This window comes from Zootoca vivipara, chromosome 3 (assembly GCF_963506605.1).
Source record: "Zootoca vivipara chromosome 3, rZooViv1.1, whole genome shotgun sequence".
Taxonomy (NCBI): domain Eukaryota; kingdom Metazoa; phylum Chordata; class Lepidosauria; order Squamata; family Lacertidae; genus Zootoca; species Zootoca vivipara.
Window position 1 is genome coordinate 120,245,371 of NC_083278.1, and position 14,142 is coordinate 120,259,512.

Below are 14,142 nucleotides of genomic sequence, written 5' to 3' on the forward strand. Positions count from 1 at the left end.
CCCAGCCAGGCAAATCTGAACAAGCCCAGAGCCCCCCACCCCCACCCCCCGTGTGTTCCCCTCTACAGACCCTCCTTCCCCCAACTGAAAAAGGGGAGAAGCAGGAGCCGCTCTTGGTCTTTATTATCACGTACAAAAGCAAAGAAGGCAGACCCGTTACAGTACTTGGAGGCTGGCCGGCTGGCCTTAGGTGAAGGACGGGGGGAGAGGACCCCCAGGCCTCTGGAGTGCAGGTCCACCTGCCTGCGCGGCCAGGGACGTTTCCTGCACAGCCCAGCTGGCCCTGAGCCCCGGCAGCACAGGGCAAATCGCGGGGGGGTCCCTTCGAGCTGGGAGCGTCCCTGCCAAGGAGCACAGCGACCTCCCCGCAGCCCCTTTAGCCCCGGGTGGGCCAGCAGCCAGGGCACTGGCGAGGAAGTAAGGAGCCCAATAAATATGGAGATGGGGGGGGAGTGGGGGCAGCAGCATCCTCCCCTCCCCAGGAGAAAGGCAGGCAGTCACAGCAGCACCCAGAGAGTCTGGCGGCGCAAGGGGGGGGCAGCTCCCTCCACATCCCCCAGCCCTGTCAAAAAGCGAGGCCAGCTCAGCAGTCCATGTAGTCTTCCTCGTACCAGGAGGGCTGGGCGCTGTCGGTGCCAAAGTATCTGTCGCCGAAGTTCCCTGAGGGGTCACAGAGGCAGGCGAGGGAGGAGAAGGTTAGCAGAGCCTGCTGGATCAGGCCAAAGGGGGGGGCATCTAGTCCAGCCTCTTGTTCTCAACGTGGCCAAATATCCCAAAGAACCTAGGAATCTAGATAGACTTTCTCTGGACGTGGAGGTTCTCCATGAGAACGTAAGAAAAGTCTGCTGACCAGACGCCCACTATGGGAGCAAGCCAGCAAGCAGGATCCGAGCACAAGAGTCCTCTCCCCTCCTGTGTTCTCCAGTGGAAGGAGGCCCCTCCCAGCCCCCAGCGCTTCTGGGTACTGTATAACTCCCTCCCGGGGCAGCGGCTTCTTTCTCCAACAGGGAATAGAGCCCCCCGCCTGTGTCTGGTCCTCCCCCTCCACGGGAAGTGGGGGTCACTCAGGAGCAGGCGATACCCCTGCCCACCCCCCAGCAGAACTCTTGCTCACCAATGCCTGGAATGATGTGGAACTCCTCGCTGACCCTCTTGTCCACAGCTGTGGTGATGATGCGTACCCGGGGGAAGGCGTAGGCGACCGAGTGGACCCCCATCTCGGCCATCAGCAGGGAGAGCAGGAAGATCCGGTCCTCCTGGACATCGTGGTCCTGAGGCAGAGAAACACAAGAGCTGAAAGGGACCCCCAGGGGTCTTCTAGTCCTGCCACAGGTGGCAAACATCTCTTGCAGGGCAGTGCCAGCAGCCAAGCAGGCCCCAAACTGCTTCTGGCACAAACTGCCTTCCACACGCATCCCTCCAAACTCCCTCCTGCCATGGCCTCTTGTGTAACTCCTGCATGGCAGGGGGCTGGACTAGATGACTCTTGGAGGGCCCCTTCCAACTCTGGTTCTAGACTGGCCATCATGACCCTCTCCCCGTCGCCTGCCTGCCCTCCCCCAACAACACAGGCAAACACTAAGGCCTGCTTGTTCCTGTGGCCTGAGCAGCCCCACCCCACAAGCTCCCCCCTGCCCCCCACTCCCCTGCGCCAGGGTCTCCCCACGCACCAGCAGCACTCGGATGGCCATCATGGCCGCTGCCCCCGTGGAGACCGTGCTGTCCATCAGGATGACGTAGTCCTCGCTGATCTCCTTGGGCAGCCGGAGGTAGTGCAGCTGCAAGAGGAGGAGGGGGGGGAAGAGGAAGGGGGCGCACGTCAGCCTTAGCCGTGGGGAGAGGCAGCCCCTGCCCTCCCGCCAGCCCCCTCCCCTTCGCTACCTCTGGCTCCCCTGTGTTGTGGTTGGTCTGGATGAGAATCTTGCCCAGGCGAATGTCCTTGCAGACGGCTGTCAGAGCCTGCTCCATCGTCTCGCCGGCCCGCAGGATGGAGACGCCTGTGATCTGGGAGAGGAGGAGGAAGCAGAGGGACCCATCTTGTCTCCGGCGGCCCTCAGCGCCCGGCACAGGATCAGCCCTGCCCTACGTCCAATGGGGAGAAGCCCACAGCTCGGCAGCGCAAGGGCTCACATAGTTGCTGGGTGACCTTGGGCTAGTCACACTTCTCTGAAGTCTCTCAGCCTCACTCACCTCACAGAGTGTTTGTTGTGGGGGAGGAAAGGAAAGGAGAATGTTAGCCGCTTTGAGACTCCTTCGGGTAATGATAAAGTGGGATATCAAATCCAGACTCCTCCGACTCCTCCTCTTCTTCTTCTTCTTCTTCTCCTTCTTCTCCTTCTCCTCCTCCTCAGGCCAAAGACCTGAGCATTGGCTGCCAGCCACAACGGCCTGGAAGCTACTTTGGCCAGGGGGTCATCTCCCACCCAGTGGGGCCTGAGACCCTTTCGTGCCGGGAGTGTGACTCACCCGCTGCCGATGGAACCGCTTCCCCTCATAGACAGTCCCCTGCGGAGTCTCAACGGTCACCGGCTGCAAAAGGCCACAGAAGACAAGGGTGGGCAGGAGGCAGGAGAGGCTCTTGGGCTTTGCCCGCCAGGGGGAGCTGCCAACCAGCCAGCCATCGCGCCCACCCTGGGAGTGGCTGTGCCACCTCCAGGGGCTCCTATGGTACGTTGAATCCCAGAACTGGAACGGGATAGGGGCCCCCAAGAGCCATTTAGTCCACCCCGCCATGCAACAATGAGAGCAGGAGGCGCACGCACCTTGAGGGGCAGGAAGGAGAGGGCATGCTCAATCAGCAGGCGCATGAGGCGCTTGGAGTAGAAGATGAACTCGTCCCGGGTGGTCTCCTTGTTCCTGAGGGGGGAAGCAGAGGCAGGGGCGGTGGGGGGAAAAGGCAGGATTGGCACAGTGTCGGAATCGGAGCACTGTAAGGGACCCCCAAGGATCCTCTAGTCCAACCCCCCGCAATGCTAAGAGTGGCAGCTGAAGCTTCCCTAAAAAGGGCCCATCTTGTGGGAGGATCTGCAGCCAAATCGCAGGTTGCAGGATGGCTAGAGAGTCCCAGAGAGGGGACTCTATGGTGGCATCTCCTCTCAACCTTTCTGGCAGGAAGGGGAACCATAGAAACAATCTCGATTTATAGAGAAGATGTAAATACTGAATTGAAGATGTATAAGATAAGCTGACAAGACATCAGAGAAGATAGAATAAGTTTGGTTTGAATTTGAATGGTCATTTACCGATTTATTTATTGATTGTGTGTATATTTTAAGAGGCTGTTTTGTTTTATACTATGTTCAATTTTTATTTTAGAAATTAATAAAGTTTGTTTTTAAAATTTAAAAAAAGAAAAAAAAGAAACAATCTCCACTTCTTCCTGGCACTACATGCTCTTTTTCCTGCCTGTGATGGGGGAAGAGGTTTCTTTGCTCGCCTACAGAAAGCAATCTCCAGTTTGATCTGGATATTTGTGGCATCTGAGGGTTATTGTCTGCCTGATTTTCATCATTGTAACTGTTGAATCCTGGCAAGACGATGATGTGAGTAAACCTTGTCTTTCCTTATTTAGTCTGAGTGACTCTTTTTCATTCAGAGGAAGAAGATAACCCGTCTGCCTAAAGCATCCTTGGATATCATAGTTGTTCTAGAAAGTTATGCAAGCATGTCCTAATAGTTTTCAGAGGTGGATAGGTGGTGATTTTTAATTCTACTGAAATAGGTACAGTCGTACCTCGGTTTACGAACCGCTTGGGTTGCGAACAATTTGGGTTATGAACTCCGCAAACCCGGAAGTGTTTTCGGCGCGCCCGCCCCCCACATGCGCAGAAGTGGCGTGCACGCTTTGCGCATGCGCAGAAGCGGCGCTCGGTTTGCGACCTTTTCAGGTTACGAACTGCGACCCGGAACGGATCGCGTTCGTAACCCGAGGTACTACTGTATTTGTTTTCTCAGAGAGATGAAAAAGTGAAAGGATCATTACTAGATAAAAGATCCTCTCCTCATCCACCCCACACATCCAACCTGTGCTTCAGATTCCCTTGCCCCCCCAACCCAGCCCTCCCAGACCTTGCCCCCCCCCCGTACCTGATGATGGTATGCATCCCGCGGACCTGTGGTGTGCTGTCCAGGACACTGAGGGTCTTTGGCAAGGGCTGTCCCTGGTGGGCCGAGGCCAAGGCTGCTCTGTGCAGGAGGAGAAGGAGGAGGAAGTTGAGAGCTCACAAGCAAGGGGTTGGCTGGCCAGCTGCAGGATAGGGGCAGCTGCTCTGCATGCAGATCAGCCTCGCCTGGCTCACATCCCTCAGGGCCCTGACCAGGGGGGAAAGTGGGGCCACCCCAATGCACCTCAAAGAATCCCCCCTTACTGTTCCCGTTCTAGAGAGTTCTTGGATAATCCCCCTGCCACTGGAAGTCAAAATTCCCAGCCCCTCCGCCCCATGCCAGTGCTAGAATTTTCCCAGGCGCATTTTGCACCTGGCTATCGGCCGCTTGCGACCACGTGAAGATGCCCGGGCACCAGGATGCCGCCTGACATCTCCACTGTCTGGAGGTGCATGCCTGGGGAATCTTGGGGCTGGACAGCTTTCACACTCTAGCAACACATCCTGCAGAATTCTACCAGCTATGTTTTATCTGCACAATGAGAATGAATTTCAGGAACCAAAGACACGTTGAAAAATACAACTTTCAAGCTGCTGGCCCCCAAATAGCAACTAGACATTCAGTTTTGTCAACTGCAACCTTGGTTTACGGAGCCTTTTGGCGCCTAGCTTATATATATCGAGTTTCCAGCACAGCCCCCCCCCCCGTCTCCCAGAAGGGAGGGGGCTCCTTGCCACACTGCACTACTCTGCCAGAGGGTGAAAGCTCCTTGCCCAGAAGAGTCAGGCGCACTTTGTCCCTCTTTGGGCCTCTCGGCTGCTTCCTCTCCGCCAGCTCCGCTCTGCCCCGCCCCTCCTTTCTCCAGACCCCGCCCCACTCAAAACCGAGCCCAACACACAGGGGAGGGGCGGGAGGCGCAGCGGGGAAGAGCCAAAGGAGACTGAGTGCCCTCACATATGCCAGCGCAGCTTCCTCTGGTGAAGACGCCCAGGCCCAGCAGGGAGGGAAGGAAGACAGACAGACAGACAGACAGACAGGCAGGCAGGGTGTTAGGGAGGAGGGCACCGAGGGCAGCGGCTTCCTGCCAGGTGCAGGGGGGTGGCAGGAAGGGGAGAAGAGGAGGAGTGCCCCACAGGACCCAGGCAGGCAAGGGGGCAGCTGCAATCTCCCCCTGTGCCCCACTGCAGAAAGGGCCAGAGCAGCTCCTCCCCCCCCTCCTCCCCCCTCCAGCAGCCAGGAAGGACAAGGCAAGGCAGGGGAGAACATTGCTCAAGTGGTTGTAGCAGGCATCCCCAAACTTTGGCCCTCCAGATGTTTTGGACTACAATTCCCATCATCCCTGACCACTGGTCCTGTTAGCTAGGGATCATGGGAGTTGTAGGCCAAAACATCTGGAGGGCCGCAGTTTGGGGATGCCTGGGTTGTAGGTTGCTTTGGTTTGCCTTGGGCGAGATAAAGCAACTAAACAATTTAGCCAACAAACAGGTAATGGTAGAATCTAGTCCAATCCCCTGCAATGCAGGATCCACACAGACGCTGCCACCCAGCAAGCAGGGAGGGGGGTTGGCAAAGCAGAAGCGCCCCAAAGAGGGCTGGAGCACCCCCAGGAATGCAGAGGGGAAGCAGCAGAAGGGCTGCCGGGCCCCTCCTGCCACAGCAGCAGCCCCACCAAAGACAAGCAGGCGGGCAGGCGGAAGGGACTTGCCAGAGGTGGCAGCCCAGCCCAGCCAGAAAGGCCTAGCAGCACAACGCAGCCCCAACGAGTGGCGGGTGTCTATCTCCCTCCCCAGACAACCTGCACCCCCTCCTTGCCTTCTTCCCCCCCCGGCTGCAGGAAGGGCCCAACCCCCCCCCCTGCTCCCTCGCTGGCTGGCTTGCTGAGTGGGAGGGAAAGCACCAGGAAGGGGGTTTTTTTGGGGGGGGAGGCGAGGGTCCAAGCTCTGCTCCTTCAGGGCCGCCATCATACCTGACCGTGATTTCGCGCTGGGCGGTGGCAGGAGTGGCCCACGGCGGGAGGCAGCAGAGTCATTACAGGGGGGGGGGGCAGGGGGAGGTGGAGAGAAACACAGAACAGCCGTCACTGCACACCCCAAGCTCTGCCCCCGCAGGCACCCCACCTCCCAACCCCGGGCCCAGTCATTGGGGGGCAGCCTCCACGCGAAGGGGAAGCAGCAGCAGGGGAGCCCAGAGGCAGCCCAGCTCGGGACGCAGCCTCGTTCCGGTGAACCGAGACAGGGGGCACCTGCCCAGGGTCAGGGCCAGGCCAAGACCAGAGGGTCACCCAGTGAGGAGAGCCAGACAGACCCGGGTGCCAAGAAGCGAGTGATGAGCAACGTGGCAAGGGGCAGCAGGAAGAGTGGCTGCCCTGGGCTGTGGACCACCCTGCAGCAGTGGAGGCAGGTGTGTCCCCCCCCCATGCTGCCACAAAGCCCCCCCCCCGACCTCCTCACCTTCTCCAGCTGGCTGTGCACATGCTGGACAATCAGATCCAGAGCCACAAAGTTCTCCCCACCTGGAGAAACAGCAAAGGGGGAGGAGAAGAGCCTGTCAGAAATATTGGGTGTGCTTGCTCCAACAGGGCAAGGAGGGCAGAGTTGGAGCCCAGGCACTTCCTCCTCTGGGAAGCCAAAGCCCAGGGGATCCAGGACAGATAAAAGAAAAGGACTCCTTCACACAGGGCAGAGTTAAACTATGGGACTCCCTCCCAGCGATGGCCACCAGCTTAGACGGCTTTAAGAGAGAAGCCCTGAGCACCAGTTTGGACAACACTTCCAAGTCTTGTGAAGCCATGGGAAAATGGCTAAAGGTCAATCTCTTTAGGGGAGAGAGGTCGGTTCTCCTTCCCAGAATATGGATGAATATTGATGAATTATTGTATTTTAATTTTTTGCTGGAAGCTGCCCAGAGTGGCTGGGGAAACCCAGACAGATGGGTGGGGTTTGTTTATTTAGCCTTGGTTCCTGCTTCCACAATCCCAAGATTGTGAGCTGTGGAAGATAGCCAGCCCAGCTGTTCGCCCTGCAATCGCAGGCCTATGACATTTCATTCAGGAATGTGATATGCTCTGTGCTGTTGTAATTCCCTGTAAAGTGGAACATCCTTATCTTTTCTGCTCTGTGTGTGTCAAGCTGTGCAGTCGACTGCCGGGTTTCCTTAAGTAAACAATTGTGTTTTAATGAACAAGGAGTCGTCTCTTCATTAATTGCAGACAGGAAAGCTTTGCAAATGGGATCCTAAATATTCTGAAAGGCCTACAGTGACTTTCTGGCCCCTGCCGGCCACCCCAGAGGGCCCTGCCGGTAACGTAAGCCGGTTCTATTTGGCTCAGAGATTAGATCAATCCTTGACGAAGCTCCCAGAGATTTTTCAGGCCTCCTATGATTGTGGGGGGGAGAAATGGTTTTGTACAGTATTGAGGTACCCAAGTAGCAGATAGGATAAATAATGCAGTTGAAAGCTCTCTCCTTTATCGCATAGTTATCTCCACACTGCAGGTACAGAGAGCAGGCCAGGGGCTCATACTGCCTGGCATTCTGGTCCCCCAGGGGCTAGATGTAGGCCTTTGAGATGCCCACACGCAGGACGCGAGAGTGACCACCCTCTTCCCTCCACAGGATCTCCAGCCAAGGTGTATTCAGGGACAGGGGGCCTCTGTTCCACAGGCAACTCATCTAAGTGCCACAGAGAGCCTGATCTGCCCCCCCCCCAATGCATTTGCCTGTTCCTCATTTAGAGCCAACCCAGTTGGTGGCCTCAATACGCCTTGCAGGTTTGAGTGGTGGCAGCTGCAAACTGGGATTGGTGATCCCCGTGCAAAGAACCAAGCGCAGAGAGGAGAAGTGCAGCAGCCAGCCTGAACACAGAGGGAGGGGGGTTGCCCCCCCCACCCCACTTGGGGGGCCCAAGGGAGAAAGGTCCTGCCCACCTTTCCAGAGGAATCTCCCAGCCTTCCCCCTGGGCCTGGCCTCACCTCGCGGCACCACAATGTCCGCCGCCTGCACGGTGGGCTCAATGTACTGCTCAAAGGCGGGCTTCACGAACTTGCTGTACTGCTTGATGACGCCGGCCACTTCTCGCCCGCGCTCCATGATGTCCCTCTTCAGGCGCCGCACCAGCCGAATGTCCGAGTCAGTGTCCACAAACACCTTCATGTCCAGGAGCTGCAGGAGTCGTGAGGAAGAGGGCGGCAGCTTCAGGCCTCTGTGGGGAGGCCTCCCCCTCTGAGCAGCCCAAATGTGGGTCCTGGGGAGGCAGCCTCCTGCATGTGGCTCCCACAAATGTCCCCCCCAGCTCTTCTCCACCACAGGCCCTGCCTGGAACACCCCCCCCCTCTTTCCATACCTGTAGGAGCTCCTTATTGGCAAAGGCCAGGATCCCTTCAAACACAATCACATTGGCCCCATAGATGGTTTTCTGCAGAGGGAGAAGGAAGGACATATAAGACTAACTGGGGAGAAACCAGCACCCCTAAGAACCTCAGAAGAGCCTGCTGGATCAGGCCAAATGGGGGCCCATCGACTGCAGCATCCTGTTCTCACAGTGGCTCAACAGCTGCCTGAGGGAAACTCGCAAGCAGGATGCGAGCACAAGAGCAACACCTGGCCCTCCTGTGGTTTCCAGCAACTGCCACCGAGAAGCACGGCTGTCTCACCCTCTTTTCAAGCCACCCAGGAGATGGTCAGCTGACTTCTTCCAGGCTAGAAGGCAACCTCTCGCTGCCCAGAGAGCCCAGGCTCAGTCCCACCAGCCTGCCTCCTGGTCCCAAAGGTGCAAAGAGCCCCCACAGGGACAGTCACACATGGGAGTGTGCATATTCCCTCACCCCCACAGACATGCACACAGAAAGAGTTGGCGTGCCTTCCTTGGGGAGATATTCACGGAAAGGTGTGGGCAGTCTCTGCTAATGATTTCAAAACAAAATCGGATCTGCTTGGCATTTCTTCCCTCCGCATCCTTCCCTTCCATCACCCACCCCACCCCCAGAAGGTATCCCTACAACACCAACAGACAATGCCTGTATCTCAGGGTGCTGGTGCTGCTAACAGAGCATTTGCCCTCCCGCTGAGCACTCAAGAATATGCTGTCCATCCAACCCCAAAAAGCAACATCCTGCACACCAGAGTCTCCTCTTCCACCGGTTTAAGCCTCCCCCCCAGCTCCAGCCTGGATCTACAGACACCCCCCCCCTCCTGTGGGAAGGACCACAATGAACAATCATTCAAGACAGTCACTTGATTTTATCATTGTATTTTGACTTTAGTCATATGCCACCTTGGAAGGATTTGTATCCGCAAAGGCAGGAAATAGATAAATCACCATAGATCAGTGAAAGGAGCGAGGGGCAATGCCAGGATGACGATCACACATAGAGGAGCCTTCCCAGAGGCCGCAGCCCAGAAAAGCTCCCTTCCTCACCCTAAGTGGGCTTCAGAAGCAACACAAAGTCTGGGAATTCAGAGCAGCGTTTTGCAGCTGGGCCCAAGCAGGGCTGCAGCAGTGGCCTGTTTTTAACAAAATGCATTTCAGCGTCTCTTTCACAGGCTGACAAAGGCAACGGCACACAGACACAAATGGGGGGGGCACGGCTGTAAGGGACCAGAGCAGCAGGAAGACAGCAGCACACCTTGGCAGCGCCTCGGGGACGCCACCCACCTGCAGAGCTGTCTTTTGGTTCAAAACAGCCCTGACTGCAGAAACGCTGCTTCTTCTGCTCCCTGCTTCCCCTCACAAATTGACTTTAGATTCAGGTAAATGCAAGCAAACTGTGCCACTCCTTGCAGCTATGGAACGCAGCGCAAGTCCCTTTGTGGCTCCCGCCCAGCCTCACAGACGGCTCCTTTGGGCTTTCAGGGAGTGACGCAGCAAACGCTGAGGGAGGGGGCCTCAGTTCCCTCTTCCCAGTCTCGCCCCACATACCCACTCCTTGCTCCGGCTGTGCGTGGTGAAGTCGTAGACGGGCACTTTGACGCTTTTGCCCTCCTTGAGCTTCCGTAAGACACTGATGAGCAGGTCAAAGTCAAAGGCATCGGGGTGGTCAAAGTTGTACTCGTTGCAGGCAGCCAGCTGCTGCTGCTCCTTGTTCAGCACCTGGGAGAGCGCAGGGGGAGGGGGGGTGGATGAGAGAGGCAGAGGGGACCTGGATCTGACCAGCTAGGCTCTCCCCAACGCAGCCAGAGACAAAGGAGCTGGGCAGGAGACCCCACCCACCTTGTAGAAGCTGTCCATGGAGAGCAGCACCACCCAAGGCACATCCAGGGCTTCGATGATCTTGTTGGCCACCGTGGTCTTGCCCGACGCGCTTCCGCCACACAAGCCTGAGAGAGAGGGAGGACCATGAGGCAACTCATGCCCGAGGCACCTGGAACCTTCAGCCGAGGGGCCCAGCGGCAAAGGGCAAGCCAAGAGGCTCCCGAGGCAAGGTCCAGGCCACCGAGGCAAGGTCCAGGCCGGCCTTGCAGTGGGGACCTGATCCAAGGCCAGCTCTTCACAGAGCTGTAGTGTTAGAAGCGCCCCCAGGGGTGATCTAGCCCAACCCTCTGCAATGCAGGAGTCACCCTTCCCACCCAAGGAAACTGCGTTCTAGAATCATAGAGTTGGAAGAGACCACAAGGGCCATCCAGTCCAACCCCCTGCCAAGCAGGAAACACCATCAAAGCATTCTTGACATATGCCTGTCAAGCCTCTGCTTAAAGACCTCCCAAGAAGGAGACTCCACCACACTCCTTGGCAGCAAATTCCACTGCCGAACAGCTCTTACTGTCAGGAAGTTCTTCCTAATGTTGAGGTGGAATCGTCTTTCTTGTAGTTTGAATCCATTGCTCCGTGTCCGCTTCTCTGGAGCAGCAGACAACAACCTTTCTCCCTCCTCTATATGACATCCTTTGATATATTTGAACATTCTGAACATTCTTTTATATATTTGAACGTTCTGAAGTCGTCTGTGCCATTCTGACTGCCAGAAAGCAAGAGGGTGGATCAGCAGGCAAGAGGGAACAAAGGGAGGTGGGAGACCCCTGGAAAGAGCTCTGCACCCCCCCCCGCCCTGCAGGCAAATGCAGGAAGTGCTGGGTGGGGTCTCCCATCCCAACCTGGGCTGCAGCCCCCCTCCTTGTCCTCAGGGAGCCCCAAAGCCCCCCTCCCTCTGCAGAAGGCGCCCCCGCAACAGACGGCGCCCCAAACCCCAGCAGGTGCTGCAATTGCGGGGGTGGCCCCGGAGGAGAGCAGACGGCCTGGCAATCGCCGCCCCCCCTTCCCTCCCGCTCACCGATGACGAAGGCCTCCTTGAAGGGGGTGCCCGTCTCGTTGTACCAGGGCGGCCGGCCGGCCGTGTAGATGGTGCGCTTGCTGGTCCGCAGCAGCGGCGGCTCCGTCTTGGACTGGCTCGTGGTCCGTTTCCGCGGCGAGAGCGACGGCGTCAGCGGCGGGCGGCACCCCAGGCTGTCCAGGGCGGAGGGTCCGCTGCGCCGGGGAAGGAGAAGGGCGCCTGAGCATGGGCAGAGCGCCCTGGAGCCCCTCGGGGGAAGGGGATGCCTGCCGCCCTCCCGCCCGTCCCCGCCCGCCCCTCCACCGTCTCACCTGCCGCCGAGCCGCCCTCCCGCCCGAGCCGCCACCGCCGCCTCCTCAGCCGCCATCTTGGCCGCCTCGCGCCGCTCTTCCAGCGCCGGCAGCCGCAAAGCCTGCCGGGATGGGGCAGGGCGACGCAGCGAACGTCATCGGCAGCGTCCGCTCTTCCTTCCTCTGCCAAACTACCATTCCCGTCAGGCACCGCGCGAACGGAGAAAATAGAGGCGAGAAAGTGTAGAGCCCCCCCCTCCCGCCGTCGGAGGATCTGATTCCGAGCGTGTCCTTGTCTGGGCTGGTGGGGCGGAGGGCTGCCCGCAGGCGCAGAAACGGGAGAGGGGCAGTGTGGTCTAATGGTTAGAGTGCCGGACTAGGGTCTGGGGGAGATCAGGGTTCGAATCCCCCCTCGGCCGTTATTGTTATTCTCTTATTTATTTAAATTGTATGCCGCCCTTCCTTCGAAGGTCCCAGGGCCGTCACCGTCTTCTCTCTCAGCCTGACCTCCCTTTCATAGAATCATAGAATCATAGAACCATAGAGTTGGAAGAGACCACAAGGGCCATCCAGTCCAACCCCCTGCCGAGCAGGAAACACCATCAAAGCATTCTTGACATATGCCTGTCAAGCCTTTGCTTAAAAACCTCCAAAGAAGGAGACTCCACCACACTCCTTGGTAGCATATCCCACTGCCGAACTGCTCTTACTGTCAGGAAGTTCTTCCTAATGTTTAGGTGGAATCTTCTTTCTTGTAGTTTGAATCCATTGCTCCGTGTCCGCTTTGCAAGGGGATTGTTAGGATCAAATGAGGGCGAGGACCTGGGAGAACAGGGTTCGAATCCCCGCTCACTGAGAGAGAGACCTGGCCATTGAAACTGGGCAGGCGGGTTATTACTTTTGTTTGTTATTATAGTATGCATGCTATACCGCGAGGGCCGTATAGAAAATTAATAACAATAATAATAATAATAATAATAATAATAATAATAATAATAATAATTCACAGGGCCGTTTTAGGGATTAATTGAAGACAGGGGGAACCCTGTGCACCACGTCGAGATCCAAGGAGATAAAAGGAAGGAAGGAATGAATGAAGCTGCCAAGAGAGGAGCCCCTCCCGGCGATTCCCGACCCTGGGGAGAAATATCGGTCTCCTGCTTACAACCCTCCCCCCCCCCCGCGCGCGCGCTTGGCGAGGCTCCTTCTTCAAGGCGCGTCCAGGAAGCCTGCCTTGCATTTCCCTCCTTTGCTCCTTTGTAGGACGACGCTGCTTCCCGGGAAGCGAGTCTCGCCACGGAAGGAAGGCAGCCGCCTCCTCCGCACCAAGGCCTTCTTGGCGGTGGCCCCTGTCCGCTGCTTGCTCCCTTCCTTGTATCTTCCGCACGACCTTCTCGTTCTGCCGGGCGCTGACGCAGAGCGATCCCGTGCTCCAATGTTTTTTTTTTGGGGGGGGGACTCGTCCCAAAGGAGCGGGGGAGGCGCATCTGGCGACCCTCTCGGGTCTGCGGTGCCAGAGGGCCCGTCAAACCCAGGGATCTCCTTAAACCGTCTTATGTGATCCTTATAATATAGCATATATGTTCATGTATAGTTGCTGCAGCCTGCTGAAATGTCTGCGTGGCTTTACTTGTGGAAATGACTCAGAGCGACTTGGAGAGACCACAGAAAGACTAAACCAATTAAAACAAAATCGATCAAAATCTAGATAAATAAAAGGCAGGTATCGTCATGTAATCACGTATATTGATGCATTTGGTATGTATCATGTAGCATAACTTCAATGTACGATAATTTCTTTTCAGTTTGTTTTGTTTTTTTCCTCTGGAAGCGTGCATCATATTTAATTAAATTTCTTATCATCTTTCAACTTTGATCAGATGGTTTGTAATTGGATACTTTTTGGTGGGGGGACAAGCTGCCTTTTGCACCTGGCATCACCCCTCCCTGGACGGTGGGCAGAGACCCCTCTCCCCCTTTCTCTTTTTGCCCATTCCTCTCTCTCCCATCCTCTTTCGCAAGGGGGCGCGTGCTTCGTGGCCGGAGGAGGCCTTAGCCTCCCCTACCTCGCAAGGTTGTTGTGAAGGCAAAGTGGGCATACAGGTAAGTATATAATGAAATTATTTATAGTGCCTTTTCCTTGGTATGCACTTCGGTTTTATGCGTTGGCGAAGCGGAGGAGGGATATTGCAGGCTAGGAGAAATGGCAGATTGAGGGTATGTGGCTGGGAAATCTTGCCCCAGGACAGCCCTGTAAGGTAGTCCACTGACAAGCATTGCAGTTCGGAGGTGGCTTTAGAATCTCCCGTCACAAAGAAAGCCGTCCGAAACACAACTTCGTTTGCAGCGCATGGGCGTCTCCTTAAAATGCCCCCCCCCCGGGCAAGCTCAGGGGAGAGCTCCTCCTCGTGCGGACCAGGGATGGGTTAAGTCGCAAGCGAGCGAACAAGCGAGCAGAAATAAATGGAGAATGCGATGGAGAAA

The 14,142-nt window shown here is 56.8% G+C and overlaps 1 protein-coding gene across 1 annotated transcript; it reads right to left on the reverse strand.

Annotated features, from left to right (window-relative positions):
* Positions 1–67: 67 nt before the first annotated feature.
* On the reverse strand, positions 68–11,768 carry LOC118082928 (uridine-cytidine kinase-like 1). Its single transcript, XM_035110785.2, has 15 exons — positions 11,680–11,768; positions 11,369–11,562; positions 10,312–10,418; positions 10,021–10,191; positions 8,446–8,517; positions 8,075–8,264; positions 6,555–6,616; positions 6,071–6,087; positions 4,087–4,185; positions 2,763–2,856; positions 2,467–2,529; positions 1,882–2,004; positions 1,671–1,778; positions 1,115–1,271; positions 68–660 (listed from the first exon to the last, which is right to left on the reverse strand). Exons 1-15 carry the CDS (start codon positions 11,733–11,735, stop codon positions 584–586), a joined length of 1,590 nt encoding a protein of 529 aa, XP_034966676.2. The 5' UTR covers positions 11,736–11,768; the 3' UTR covers positions 68–583.
* Positions 11,769–14,142: the final 2,374 nt, after the last annotated feature.